Here is a 12,090-nt window from a genome sequence, read left to right as displayed (position 1 = left end):
CCACGGTGTGAAAGGGCGCAAAGGTAGTTCTGCTAGAAAGCAGGTGATCCCAGAAAAAAATAAGCCTAGTCGTTTGGGGTGAGAGCAGCTCCTGGCTGGCTGGCCTATATGGTGTCCTGTGAGAGGAACCCGGATGGCGTGGGGGCTGCGTGCTTGGCAGCCTGCCTCCCGCCGTCCTGCGGTGCTGCACGTGGGCTGGCCCCGTGCCGCGTCCCACCCTGCTGGCTCCAGCTCGGGGAACAAGGCGGCAGCTCGGCTTTTTGTCGCTCGGGGCAGGTGGTGTGAGCCTGGTGTCGCAGCTCGGTGCTGCCTGGCCCCTGGTAAGGGCAGGCAGAGGCTGCGGGGCTGCACCCCGCCGGCCCTTGCCTGATGCCCAAGGCCCTGGAGGCTGCGCTGGGCCCTGCGGGTGTTTGCTGTGGGGACAGAGGGGAAGGACACAAACTTTCTCTCTTCACTCTCCTCAGCCAGGCATTGGAAACAAGGGGTTAAAATATTAATTATGACACACCACAAAGTTATTAGCTTCATCTAACACAATAAAGATTTCATCAGATACTATAAAAAGCAGGGTTAGCTCCTCCCATTTCTTTTTATAACCATGAATTTTAAGTCCCACTGGGGAGAAAAAAAAAGTGGGCAAGAATAATCTGAAACTGGATACTTTTCTATGTAAGGTTTTGAAATGCCAAAGTTGATTTAAGCAATTCTTCAGCTGAGTGTTTTGCGATGCAATGTTTTTCTGCCTGGTTCATGATGGGCTGTGCCTGCCTGTATCTCCCCCTGCGGCACTGGCTCGGGAGCCTTTAGTTGGGACAGCTGTGGCATGCATGCTGTTTACCAGCTCCTCAATATGGAAAAACAAAGCTTTCATTCCTGGGCTATGGAAAAATTCTGCGATGAATCCACGCCCTCTCTCTAGGGAGGAAAACATAATAAACGCTAATGTCTCTTCACCCTTTTATGCCTTGTATATTAATCACCCAACAAGGGCTCATGGCTTTTCCCTGTTCCAGTTTGCATTTGCCCTGTAACTACTGGGAGGAGTCCTGATTTGTGTATAAAAAGCTGCACTTTGCCGAACATTGTAACAGAATCAAATTTAGGGATTCACTCACCCATTCTCTGCGGGGAGAGAGAGGACTGAGCACAGCCATGTTCGGGATTGGGAAGAAGCTTGCTGAGGAAGCCACGCAACAAGCTGAAAGCACTGCACAGGCGGCAGGTAAATACAAATCACTGCTTTCCCTCCTCCTTTGCCTTGGGTGTTAAAGTATGTGCCCTGCTCCCACCCCTGCAGCTGGGACCCAATCTGACTCTTGGGCATGAACTCTATAGATGCTGTCCTCAAGGGTGTGGTCAGTAGGTCCTGTAATCTCCAAACCCTCCGACACTATAGTAAATGAAGGACCAATATTAACTGCTGATTTCCCACTTCTTCCTCTCTGGCTTTTACTGTGTGGGTGTCTAGATGATGCACTGAAGAAAGGACAGTGGGGAGGCGAGGCTGCTTATTTAGGGCTTTGTTTCCTAACGTGAACAGCCATGATAAATACGAGTTTTGTAGTAGTGTAGTGGATTAGTTTCCAGAACCTCTGAGGTCTTTGATTTGCTTGGTGCTGCACAAATATGTGCAGTTAAGTCAACTCTGCTCTGCAGTCAGTGCTCCAGCCCTGTGGTGACTGCAGCCGCTGACCCCACCGAAAGCACAAATGCAGTTGCAGGGGCTCAGGGCACCTGAGTCAAGTTTACTCCTGCAGAGAGGCTTGCTGAATTGGCCCTGAATTTAAATAACGTGCCACTTAGGTTAGCCATTGCTAGTGAAGCTTTAACACAGAGATCCGCACTGGTGTGACTCCTGAAATGTTTGTGCTTAGTATAATATGTGAGCAGTGGAGACTGTTTCATATTTCTTTACATGACATTTAGGTAAACTCTCGAAACCAGATGTTTTGTCTGTGACTTCAAATGCAGTAGAAATAATGCTTGCAGGTTATGTGCCCAAAAAAGCAAGTGGAAAGCCTGCTACTTATTTACTGTCTATTCTTGGTTCAGTTTGCTAGGAAGATGAAAGATGTGTAATCCCACACCCACTGCCCCCTTTTCAAAAGAATTTGCGTTTAAGCTTAAATCAACTCTTTTTATGCTGAAGCATGAAACAAACACCAGGATGTGGGCAACTGGAGGGTAACCATCAATTTTTGTTTTCAAATGAAGATTTCTTTCTGCTCTTGCTGTACAGCAGCCCTAGAAACGCATATTTTGCAGAGGTTTTTTGATGTTCCTAACTTTTTTAACATTAAGGAAATATCTATTGTTTCCTATGCTGGAAGACTGATATGGATGTTTTAGAAATAGTATTTGTCATCTTGAAGGAGCTGAGTAGTAATCTCAGTGTTCAGCCAATTGAACTAAGTGTTTAGGAGTCAACAAACTCTAAGAGCAAAGTTTCTAAATAGTAGCAGCAGTCCTTCCCCTTCTGTCCCAAGCACTCGAAGCTGAACCAGTTCTTCAGATACCAGCAGTCTGAAGCCCTTTGCCTGAACCCTGCATGCTTCCCAGCAAGTCCTGCGCTGCAGCATGGCTCTTCCAGCTGGAGCTGGATCCTGGAACAACAATGGGAGGTCCCAGGCACTGGCCTGACTTTGGCCACTTACTTCTGCACCATCAGCACATACCTTGATGATGGGCAGTAAATACACAGCATGTGACGCTGAATTCGCGTCGCATCATTGTCAGTACCTCACTAACTCCTGGAAGTATTATAGAGGTACCCTCTAAATCCCCATTTAAATGAAAATAAAGGGGGATTTTATGCCAGTTTTTTAACTAAAACAAGACTGTCCAAATGGTAGTTCTGCAATGCTTAATTACCTTGTCTCTGGACTACTTGTGTTGTGCCTGCATGTGCCCTGAAGGCACAGTCCCATGAGCCATTGCTAAGTGCAGAGTGGCACAACCAGGCTTTGCAAGTATCTAAAATTAGCACCTACCCCATGGTTCCTGAAAGGAGCCACGAACTCAGCTGTGACCTAAGATTGCTACGGGAAGCATTTTCCTTAACCGCACCTTATGAACAGTGAACATCATTCATATTAGGAAACTGCAGCAAAAGATGATGCATGATGATAATTAGCACGTCTTTTAAGCAATAGAAAGTGTCCTACAAACCCAAGGTGAAATAGGCCGCTGGTTTTTACAAGACAATGAAACAACTACTGTTGAAGAGCCATTCAATCCAAGCTTGGAGACCTTTAAAGTTTTAAATGCTCCCAGTCCACTTAAATGTCCTTTCTCACCTCAGCACTTCTCCCTCATGCAATGTCCATGAGGAATCTGGCTTGCTCAGTCAGCCCCTCCTTCAGTGTCTGTTGTACAGAATACATCCATGTTTTTTAAAAGGTAGTATTTGAAGCCAGGGGGAATAAAACAAATACAGGTCCAACTGAAGGCCATTTGCCACAAACTTTTATTTGCCTCCCGTGAGCAAGACTTCCCTGACCGTAGCTATTGGAGGCCTATCATCCAAATATGTATCACTATTTTCTGGGCTGCAGTTCCTCCACTTTAAGACAATACCTTCTGCTCTTCATGTCTCAGTAAGTCTCCTCTATTGAACATTTCCATGCCTTTAAAACTAGTCTGGTCTCTTAGAATAAAATTTTCTCTAGCTATAAGGGAAAGTATTAAACTAATCACTAAATTTTGATGTGCTGCTCTTACAGCATGCTGCTTCAGACAGCGAGCATCAAGCTTTATGCAGTTGGTGAGAGAATCTTTACCAACCAAACTGCCCAAGCCTGCTCTCTGCAGATCCTAGCCAGGCTCAGTAAAAGGTTTCATTGCACCCGATTTGATTCTCTACTAGGCTTTGCTTCCTCACACTGTAGGTGACACACCATGTAAGGTCCATAATCTTCATCTGTACCAAGACACATGGATAACATGGGGAACTACAGCCAAAGTCCTAACAGCATCTTTCTCACTAGATCAGAGTGCCCATCCTTATGCAATAATTTTTCATATTCTAGCCCTGAAACGTTTAGGGAACCCTTCTAAAATGTGATTACTGAATTTAGATGAAGGGTAAAGACCGCTTAATTGACACTTCTTTTTCTCTTAATTCCAGTAAATACAGTGGGCCAGACTGTGCAGCAAGTAGTGGAACAGGCTAAGGATGCTGGTCAGAAAGGTACAGTAATGTTTCCGTTTATTTGAACAATGTCATGTCAGTGGAATCCCAGATAGGTCCTCTAACCCTGCCTTGCTCCTTGTCCCACACCTGGTGGGAAAGGGGATGGTATTGCAGTGATGCTACAGTTACCTTCGTTTTTCTGTTTTAAAAGCTCTTGATGAAGTCTACAAAGTTGCTGAAACGAGTGAAAAAGCTGTAAAAGATGTAGCGAATCAAGCAACTTCATGGGGCAAAGGCTTTGGACAATGAAGATAAAAATGTACCACCACTGAAATTTTTGTAAACAAGTTTCTACCACATGTACTCTTAAATAAAGAAAAACTTATACTCTACCTGGCTTGCATGTATTCCTTAGGAATCCTTTGGTTACACATATTTAAAAAAAAAAACCAACCCACTTAAAATCACTGGTTTAGAAAGACTGGATTACTTCATAGAGCAGACAGCTAAAGCTGTGCTATGCTATTAATGCAGACAAACATCTTTTTTTTTTTTTTTGAGGTAAGGGATGGCTCAGAGTGGGCACAATGTAAAGTCAAGGACTTGAGAGTTGGTCTCTCCCACTTTGTCACTGAGCTTAAGTCATGATCGTGTGTGTGAAAGTTACAAGCTGAGCACCCAACAGCCATTTCAAGACAAGGTAAGCACCTGTGTGCTTCTGTGACTCTGCTCGTACTTCTGGTCTTATCTGTAAAATTGCAATTAGCTACTGTGCTGATGAAGACTCAAGTGTAAGGTATGTGTAACCACTGTACAACAGCACTGTGATACTCTAATGCTAACAGCAGAACGATGCGTTACTGCCGGCAGAGCACTGAGCAGTTAGTGGCAAGCTTAACACTGCCTGAGCTGGATCACTGGTACAACTTCAACAGCTCTGCAGAGCAAAGCATTGATGAGTAATACAGCACACAGCATGGCAATGGAGTCATTTACCACATTTGCAGGGCTCCTGTCAAACACACAAATGGACAGTAATCAAGCAGGAGCTGAAAGAATGAGAACTGAGCAAGTCTGGGCTGTTAAAAAACAACAAACCCAAAACGGAACAACAAAAACACCCTGTGTGCACGTAAGCTTAGAATGAGATCTTAGAATCTGATACTACAGACTCACCAATTACTAACAGAGTAATTTAGAGATCACTTACTTGGCATGTTGAAATCACAGCAAAAACTACCATTGCTCTGACACTTCCTCCTGATGGTGACAGTTGTCATCAATGAAAACAGGCATAGTACTGAGTTCTTTGCTGGGATAAAAAAAAATGATTGTTCTACTTGCCCCTCTGTATAACAGATATTTTGCACTTAGTAAGTTTGCAGGCAGCATGTAACCCTGAACACTGTAGTTATCCTTATGAAATTCACTTGCAGCTTCAGAGTACTTACTGAGACACTATTCAACACAAGCTGTCTACGTAATCAGCACTTAATACTGCATGAGAGATTACAAACACCTGCTATGGTAAGGATGTGTTTTGCTCTAGGTAGTAACCGTGGTTCAGAGCAGTTTGAAATCTAACTTCAGGTACTGACTGGCTCCCTGCCAAACATCCTAGCAAGTTTCTTGGTGAATGTCTGCTGGCATGTAAGTTGAATATAAACAGTGACAGTGCTGTTAGCTGGAAGATAAAACTTGTGGGGGGGGGGTATGTATATGTAATGAGGGGAGCATTCCCCAAGAGGTTTGGTCTAACACCTGATTGAAGTTACAGCTGTAGTGAAAAACCCACAATATTTATAATGTACACCCCAGAGAGTGATTGCTTTCTTCAGCTGTGGCTAGGAAAAGGCTAGAGCTGCTTTGCACCCAAGCCTCTAAAGCCACGTTAACTCAAGGCAACTGTGTGAAATTTTACCACTTTCTTCTCTCTGTTGCTGTTGCGAGGTCGAGAGGTATGTGCTACAAAATCTGATAAGAAACGTGCAATTTTATTTTTTTCTTAACTGTCTGATCACATTAGGAAGGAACTCAACATTGCTCAGCACCCATGTAGACTTAATGTACAAGAACATTTCACAGTAGGCTACCACAAGAAGTCTGGATTCACTGATACCGTTCGGTTCTTGTGTTTAGCTACAAGCAAAGGGCAAATTAGCTGATGTGCTGTAATCTTAAGTTAGACTCCAAGCATCAGTCTCCTCAAGAATCTCAACTCTTTGATCAAAAGTACCCCAAGTTCCTCTTACACCAGCCCTTGGATATGCTCGGATTCATGTCTTGTGGGTCTCCAACACTGACTGTTAACAAGAGGTCAGTAACTATTGCAATCAAGTTGGCTGAGGAGAAATCCAGTCAACCTTAAGGGCTCATCTCTGGGTTTCGTAAAATCACGCCAGGTGGTAGGTCTGCTTTCTTTCAAGATGTCCTGGGAAAAGAAGTGTTAATCTGTGGGCGTACAAGCATATAAGATGCTAATGAATTGTGGAATTCAGGCATTGTGCAGCTTTTGGCCTTTTTTTTTTTTTTCCCTTCAAAGTGGGTAGCAGGTAGAAGATATTCTAGTCAGCTATCTATGCCAGCTTTCTATATGCTCCAGCACTGAAAGGGTCCCATTTTTCAAGTTTGCACAGCCAAGCTAGAGGTGCTTTACTAGCTGGAGAGGAAATGAAGGGGGAAGGGAGGGAAAAAAACAGTAAATTAGCAAAGTCTCTTCACTGCTACTGCATTTTGCTTTCAACAACTTTGCTGCCAGATAATGCAACTTGGCTTTTAAGATTCTTTCTCTTGTCAGTAATACAACTATTTATTTGTGAGTTTTTAGCCTCCAAGTTTTGGTGGAAGTAGGTTACAATTTGCTAGAGTTGAATTGTTAAAATCTTAGTTTTGTTTTACTATCTAATATTTACATAAAAACTGCACTAAAAAATATGATCCAAGATACAGATCCCATGTTTAGAGATCCACACCTTGATCACAGTAATTCTTTCATGCTCCAAGGGTTCTCATTTTTTAAAAAATAAATGCCAGTATATATACACACTGACTTAGGTTATCTGTAGTACTTTTATAACTCTAGGTATCAGCATATATGATGGAGTAAGCGACTAATTAAATGCATCACACATGTTTATTGCCCATACTAACTACTAGAATAGTTATTCACACAAATTTGAGAGGACACAGTAAAGACCTGAAATGACTTACCAAATATATCCAACTTCAAAAGTCTCGCTGACAGGCAAGTTCAAGACACAGAGATGTGTATTAGTGAGTCCCTTAGGATAACTCAGAGACAGTATCTTATCAGCAGGCAGGTAATGAATAAACAAGTGTGCTGTGAAGATTCACAGATTGATTGTAACTACAGAAACCTATTGTATAAAATAGAAAACAGTAATACACCAGCATAGTAGGTTTGGAAAGGTCAACTTTTTTTAATAACTGCTCTTCTCTCCAGGTTATGTCATGCAGTTACAAAGTAGTTAGAAAAAAAGCATGAGTTTCTGGGAGGGACTAGTTGTCTTTAAAAAAAACATTCATATTCATTACATAAATAACATCTGGCACTTCAAGGGGACTCCACAGGACAAAAGCCTTACACTTTAAAAACTGTGCTTGACCCAATATTGTGTTGAGGTCCATTTTGTTGTACTCTATGTTCAAAACTTTCAAGACCTCCTGATGACAAAAAAAAAAGGCTGTGTGTGTTAAGACAGTGGATTAAGTTTATAGCAGCATTCTAGCTCCTCGGTAGTTTGGCCAATGATTTCTGGGTTCAGTTTCACTTTAGTTGTTCACTGAGGCAGTATCTAATTTTCAGAAAGCCTCTGAAAGGAAAAGACTGAAAAAGAATTCCAAAAAACCTAAGTATGATTGCTTACCAAATTCAGGCTATCCCTTTTTTTAAAAAAAGGAAACAACCTATAGTCAGAATAGTTATGTAGATACTTGATTAAAAACATAACTAGAGTTGCTCGATAGTTTCAACTTATAAAAATATTAGTCTGCCGCCTCTACATACTTCATGGTGATAGCCAAGCTAGCTTGAACAAGCAATAAGAGGCAGTCCTATAACAGCAGCACAGTTAAAGAAAAAACATTGCCTAAAGAGAAACAGGCCTGAAGCTTTACTACAAATAAAAATTAGACTCCTATCAAAGTTAATCCCTGCTGGAGGCCCATTCTTCCTTTGACAATGCCACAGCATTGATCATACAAGGCCTTACTGAAAGTGCCGAAGCCAAAATTATATTATTGAACAAAAGTGCATGAAGTAATAATGAGCTAAGTGCTCATCTAGTACAGCATCTGATCTGAAGTCTGAGAAGTGGCTCAGGTGGCAAGACCACTCTTTCATACATAAAATGTACCATTTTGTTTTGTAGGCGAAATACCCAGAATGGCCCCCACAAGTGCAGATGAACTGTTATCTTCAGATACATACTTGTATACAATTTCCTAATCCATGGATTTTTATTGTAAAAAAGACTAGTTTGGACTGAAACTAATTGAGAATAGAATCCACTATAATGTCAGAAGAAAAGAAAATTTTGTGGTTACATGTAAACTTGTGATAAGCTTTCTCAAGAAGAGGGTACATTAACAGCAAGAGGGATGGGATACAATAAGGAGCGGTTACGGCCTATTTATGTAAAGGTCAGGCCAGCCTCATTGTACACTTTGAAGACTTTCTCAATTGCATTGACATAGGCAGCTGTTCTCAGGTCCAGACCCAGGTTGTACTTCATGGCAGTACGCATGATTTGCTGAAACAGAAAAGGTTATATGTGATTTCTGCAAGTTTTTCCATAGGAACTAAACTAGATTTTGCTTGGAGGATCCAAGTTAGGAGTAGAAGGAGCCGCTAGATTGGTATCAGAGCTCCGATCCTTTCTGGATCAATTCTAAAATTTCTTGATTCTCCCTACAACTGAGATCTGAAAGGGAAGAAAATCTTTCCCAGATTACTACGTTGCCCCTTTTCAGGTCTTGGATCCATGTGTACTCAGATACAGGGGGAGACAAGATGTTTCAAGTAGTCTTTGCCCCACTAATCAAAAATACTGCATAGAGGGATGCAACTGCTGATGGTGAAGTAAAGCACTCTTAGGTATGTGTCCCAGATTAGCCAGGTACAAGAGGACAACTAAAAAGTTTCTCATTACTACAGCTTCTACTAGCAAATACTTCCGGATTTCACGTATTAGTCTCTAATGTTTACTATACCCAGTTAAAGTTGGCCATCCCAGCACAGAGCAGAAATACTTCATAGTCACAGTGACTTCCATCATCATGAACTGTTTATCTACTCCTTTAATTACAAAGAAATTCTGTACAACCCATTCAAAAACTGTCGCAAAGTCACGTAAGTTCTTTTTCCTATAAGTATATTTACTAATGCAATATTTACCCGGGCAGAACGCTCCATTGTATAAGCCAACCCAGAGTGGACAATGTCTTTCTCAGACGCACCCTGCAACAACAGGGAATAAAATCAGGGTTCAATCCAGAACACAAAAAGGTACTAGTCGTGTATTAGGGACAATGACATGTTGGATTCCCATAATCACTGAAGCTTGCTCGCTCATTTTCTTCTAATGTCTGGTGTAAGAATCTAAACAAACAGCCTTTACTGTGTTACTTGAAGAGCTAATTACGGTCAATTCAATTCTAAAACCTCAGACGTAAGCACTGAAGTCTTTTATATGCCTAGCTTCTAGATGCATGATGCTAGCTTTTTTTATTGATGTTGTAACTACTGTTTTCAGCCTTCAGAACACACAGTAAACGTTAAACAAAAAAAGCTCCCAAGAGTCAATAACCTATAGAAGCTACTTACAATTGTTTTGAAGACAGGCAGGTTTTAGGAAGGGCACGGATCCCCAATTCATATACTTAACATTGTATTAGCCCTCAGCAACTCCAGAATAACTTTGTTCCCATTAGAATTTAAATACACAGAACAATAAATAATTGAAGATAGCCTGAATTAGGATGACTGAGTATCAGCTTCAATGTTCCATCATCCCGATTGCTGTAGTTTATTAATAATTTGAGACCTGGCTTCACAAAATACATGCTTTCCCTCAAATACCAATTTGGGCTGGATGTAGAAATTACTAGGCCGGTTTCTATGGCTTGTGTTTAAGAGATCACAGCAATCGCTTTAAGCCACAGAACCTATCTACCATGCTATTCATTTAGCCTAACATTTATGAAAATGCTAGCGTCATACTGGATCCAGCTAAAGTCTATTTCTATCATCTGATAGTGGTCCAAGTTTACATGCACTTCCCCTGATTTCTTCCTGAGAAAGCATGGTTTAATGTTTTTCACAACGCAGTGGAGTTTTTCCCCCAATCATTTGTCCCATCTCCTCCTGAACTTGTGTTTAAAAAAACAAACTGACTGACCCTTTTAGCTTCCACACATCCTTTGGCAGAGTATTGCACATCTTAACTGTCTGCTGTGCTAGGAACCATCCCCCGTTCTTCATTCTGTGCCTCACTCCGCTGCTTTTGTTTGAACGCATCTCGTTCTCTTTCACCATTCCTTCCAGCGAACAATCTATCCTTACCCATCCATTTTCATATCACTCATTCTATAGATTACTGTCTCCACCCCAGGACTAGTTCAGGCAAATAGCACCCAGGTTAGTTCATTGTTCCATGTATGAGAAGCTTCTGTATCTTTGATTATTCTTGTGATCTTGCTCTGAACTTTTTCCACATCTACAATGTTTGAAGATACAGAGAACTAACCTGCATGCAGTATTCAGAGGGCAGACACACTCTGGATTTATATTGTGGCATCATTAGTCAGTCTTATTCTTTTCACTTCAGAACAATTTCTAATGCTGGATTTGCTTTTTTATTGCTATGGATTTCTAAGCTTATATTTTGTCATTACCTCCAGATCTTCTGTGTGAATGCAAATGGATGAGCTCACAACCCATCATTTTATATGAAAATTGCCCCACCATGTATTGCTACACATTAGATAACAATAAATTTTACCTGACATTTCTTTGTCCATTAATTCAGTCTTAGAGGAACATTCTACAATTTTTCACCCAGCTCCTGTCTATATTATCCTGGAGTTACAGAAACAGCGTATCAAACTGTCTGTGGTGTGGGATCTTGTTAAAAGTTATTTGGAAATCTAGGCAAACTATATCAACAAGATCTCCAAAACAAATTCTGGTAATGTTTGAGGCAGTATTTCCCACCACAAAAGCTTCATAGACTTTGACAGCTAGGGTTCAAAGAAATCATGGAATCTATGTATTTATCAGGGTAGCCAGCAGAAATATCAAGTATTTCATAGCAAACAAAAGCATCAAGAAAAAACACAGGTTTTTAAGTTTTCCTTACTGGCCTGCAAAAAGAATCATTCCCTGCACCCTCCCCGGTACAAAAAACCCAACTCACATGGTTTGTCTAAACAATGGAGATAGTCTGTTGCTCTAAAAAACTCCAGTATATGAACAGCAACATCCAATTCTAACACTAGTTACAAATTCAAAATGTATCTGTACTAAAACTGTAGCTTTTTAACAATATTGGAGATATTTTGTATGGGCTTAAGTAAAAGAAAGAAAAAATAGCTTACTTCCAGTATTCCTAAGCAGTTCAGATCATTTGCTTGCTTTATTTGTTTGGCCATCAGGCTATGTACTAATGCCTTGCTTGGGACAAAAATCTCCATGATAGCTACAATGGTAAAATTTAGATTGCAGTTATAATATCAGAATACAGCTACAGTAACAGTAAAAAAACTAGCAGCAACTACTTACCGATATCCTATCTTGAAATTCTGCTGTAGGCACAACTGGAATAGTCCCACCATGTTTCCCAAATTTTCTTTCCAAGCTTTCCTGGACAGACACTAGAAAGAAAAAAAAGCAGAGGCAAGGTAACTGACAAGGAAATGAATGCGCTCCCTAACAAAGG

General features: G+C 41.2%; 2 protein-coding genes across 2 annotated transcripts in view; one reads left to right on the top strand and one right to left on the bottom strand.

The window, feature by feature from the left end:
• The first annotated feature begins 1,010 nt into the window (after window positions 1-1,010).
• On the top strand, window positions 1,011-4,524 carry LOC127018012 (adipogenesis regulatory factor-like). Its single transcript, XM_050899356.1, has 3 exons — window positions 1,011-1,222; window positions 4,127-4,189; window positions 4,344-4,524. The coding sequence occupies exons 1-3, from the start codon at window positions 1,153-1,155 to the stop codon at window positions 4,439-4,441; spliced, it is 231 nt and encodes a 76-aa protein (XP_050755313.1). The 5' UTR covers window positions 1,011-1,152; the 3' UTR covers window positions 4,442-4,524.
• A 3,023-nt stretch (window positions 4,525-7,547) lies between these two features.
• The window catches only part of GLUD1 (glutamate dehydrogenase 1), a 31,018-nt gene continuing 26,475 nt past the window's right edge, over window positions 7,548-12,090 (bottom strand). The window contains 3 exon segments of the mRNA XM_050898827.1: window positions 7,548-8,904; window positions 9,549-9,611; window positions 11,934-12,025. Of these exon segments, the coding sequence (XP_050754784.1) occupies window positions 8,785-8,904; window positions 9,549-9,611; window positions 11,934-12,025 (275 nt within the window). The 3' untranslated portion in view covers window positions 7,548-8,784.

Source organism: Gymnogyps californianus, chromosome 6 (assembly GCF_018139145.2).
Source record: "Gymnogyps californianus isolate 813 chromosome 6, ASM1813914v2, whole genome shotgun sequence".
In the NCBI taxonomy this organism is placed as follows: domain Eukaryota; kingdom Metazoa; phylum Chordata; class Aves; order Accipitriformes; family Cathartidae; genus Gymnogyps; species Gymnogyps californianus.
This window is presented reverse-complemented; position numbering and strand designations above follow the sequence as displayed.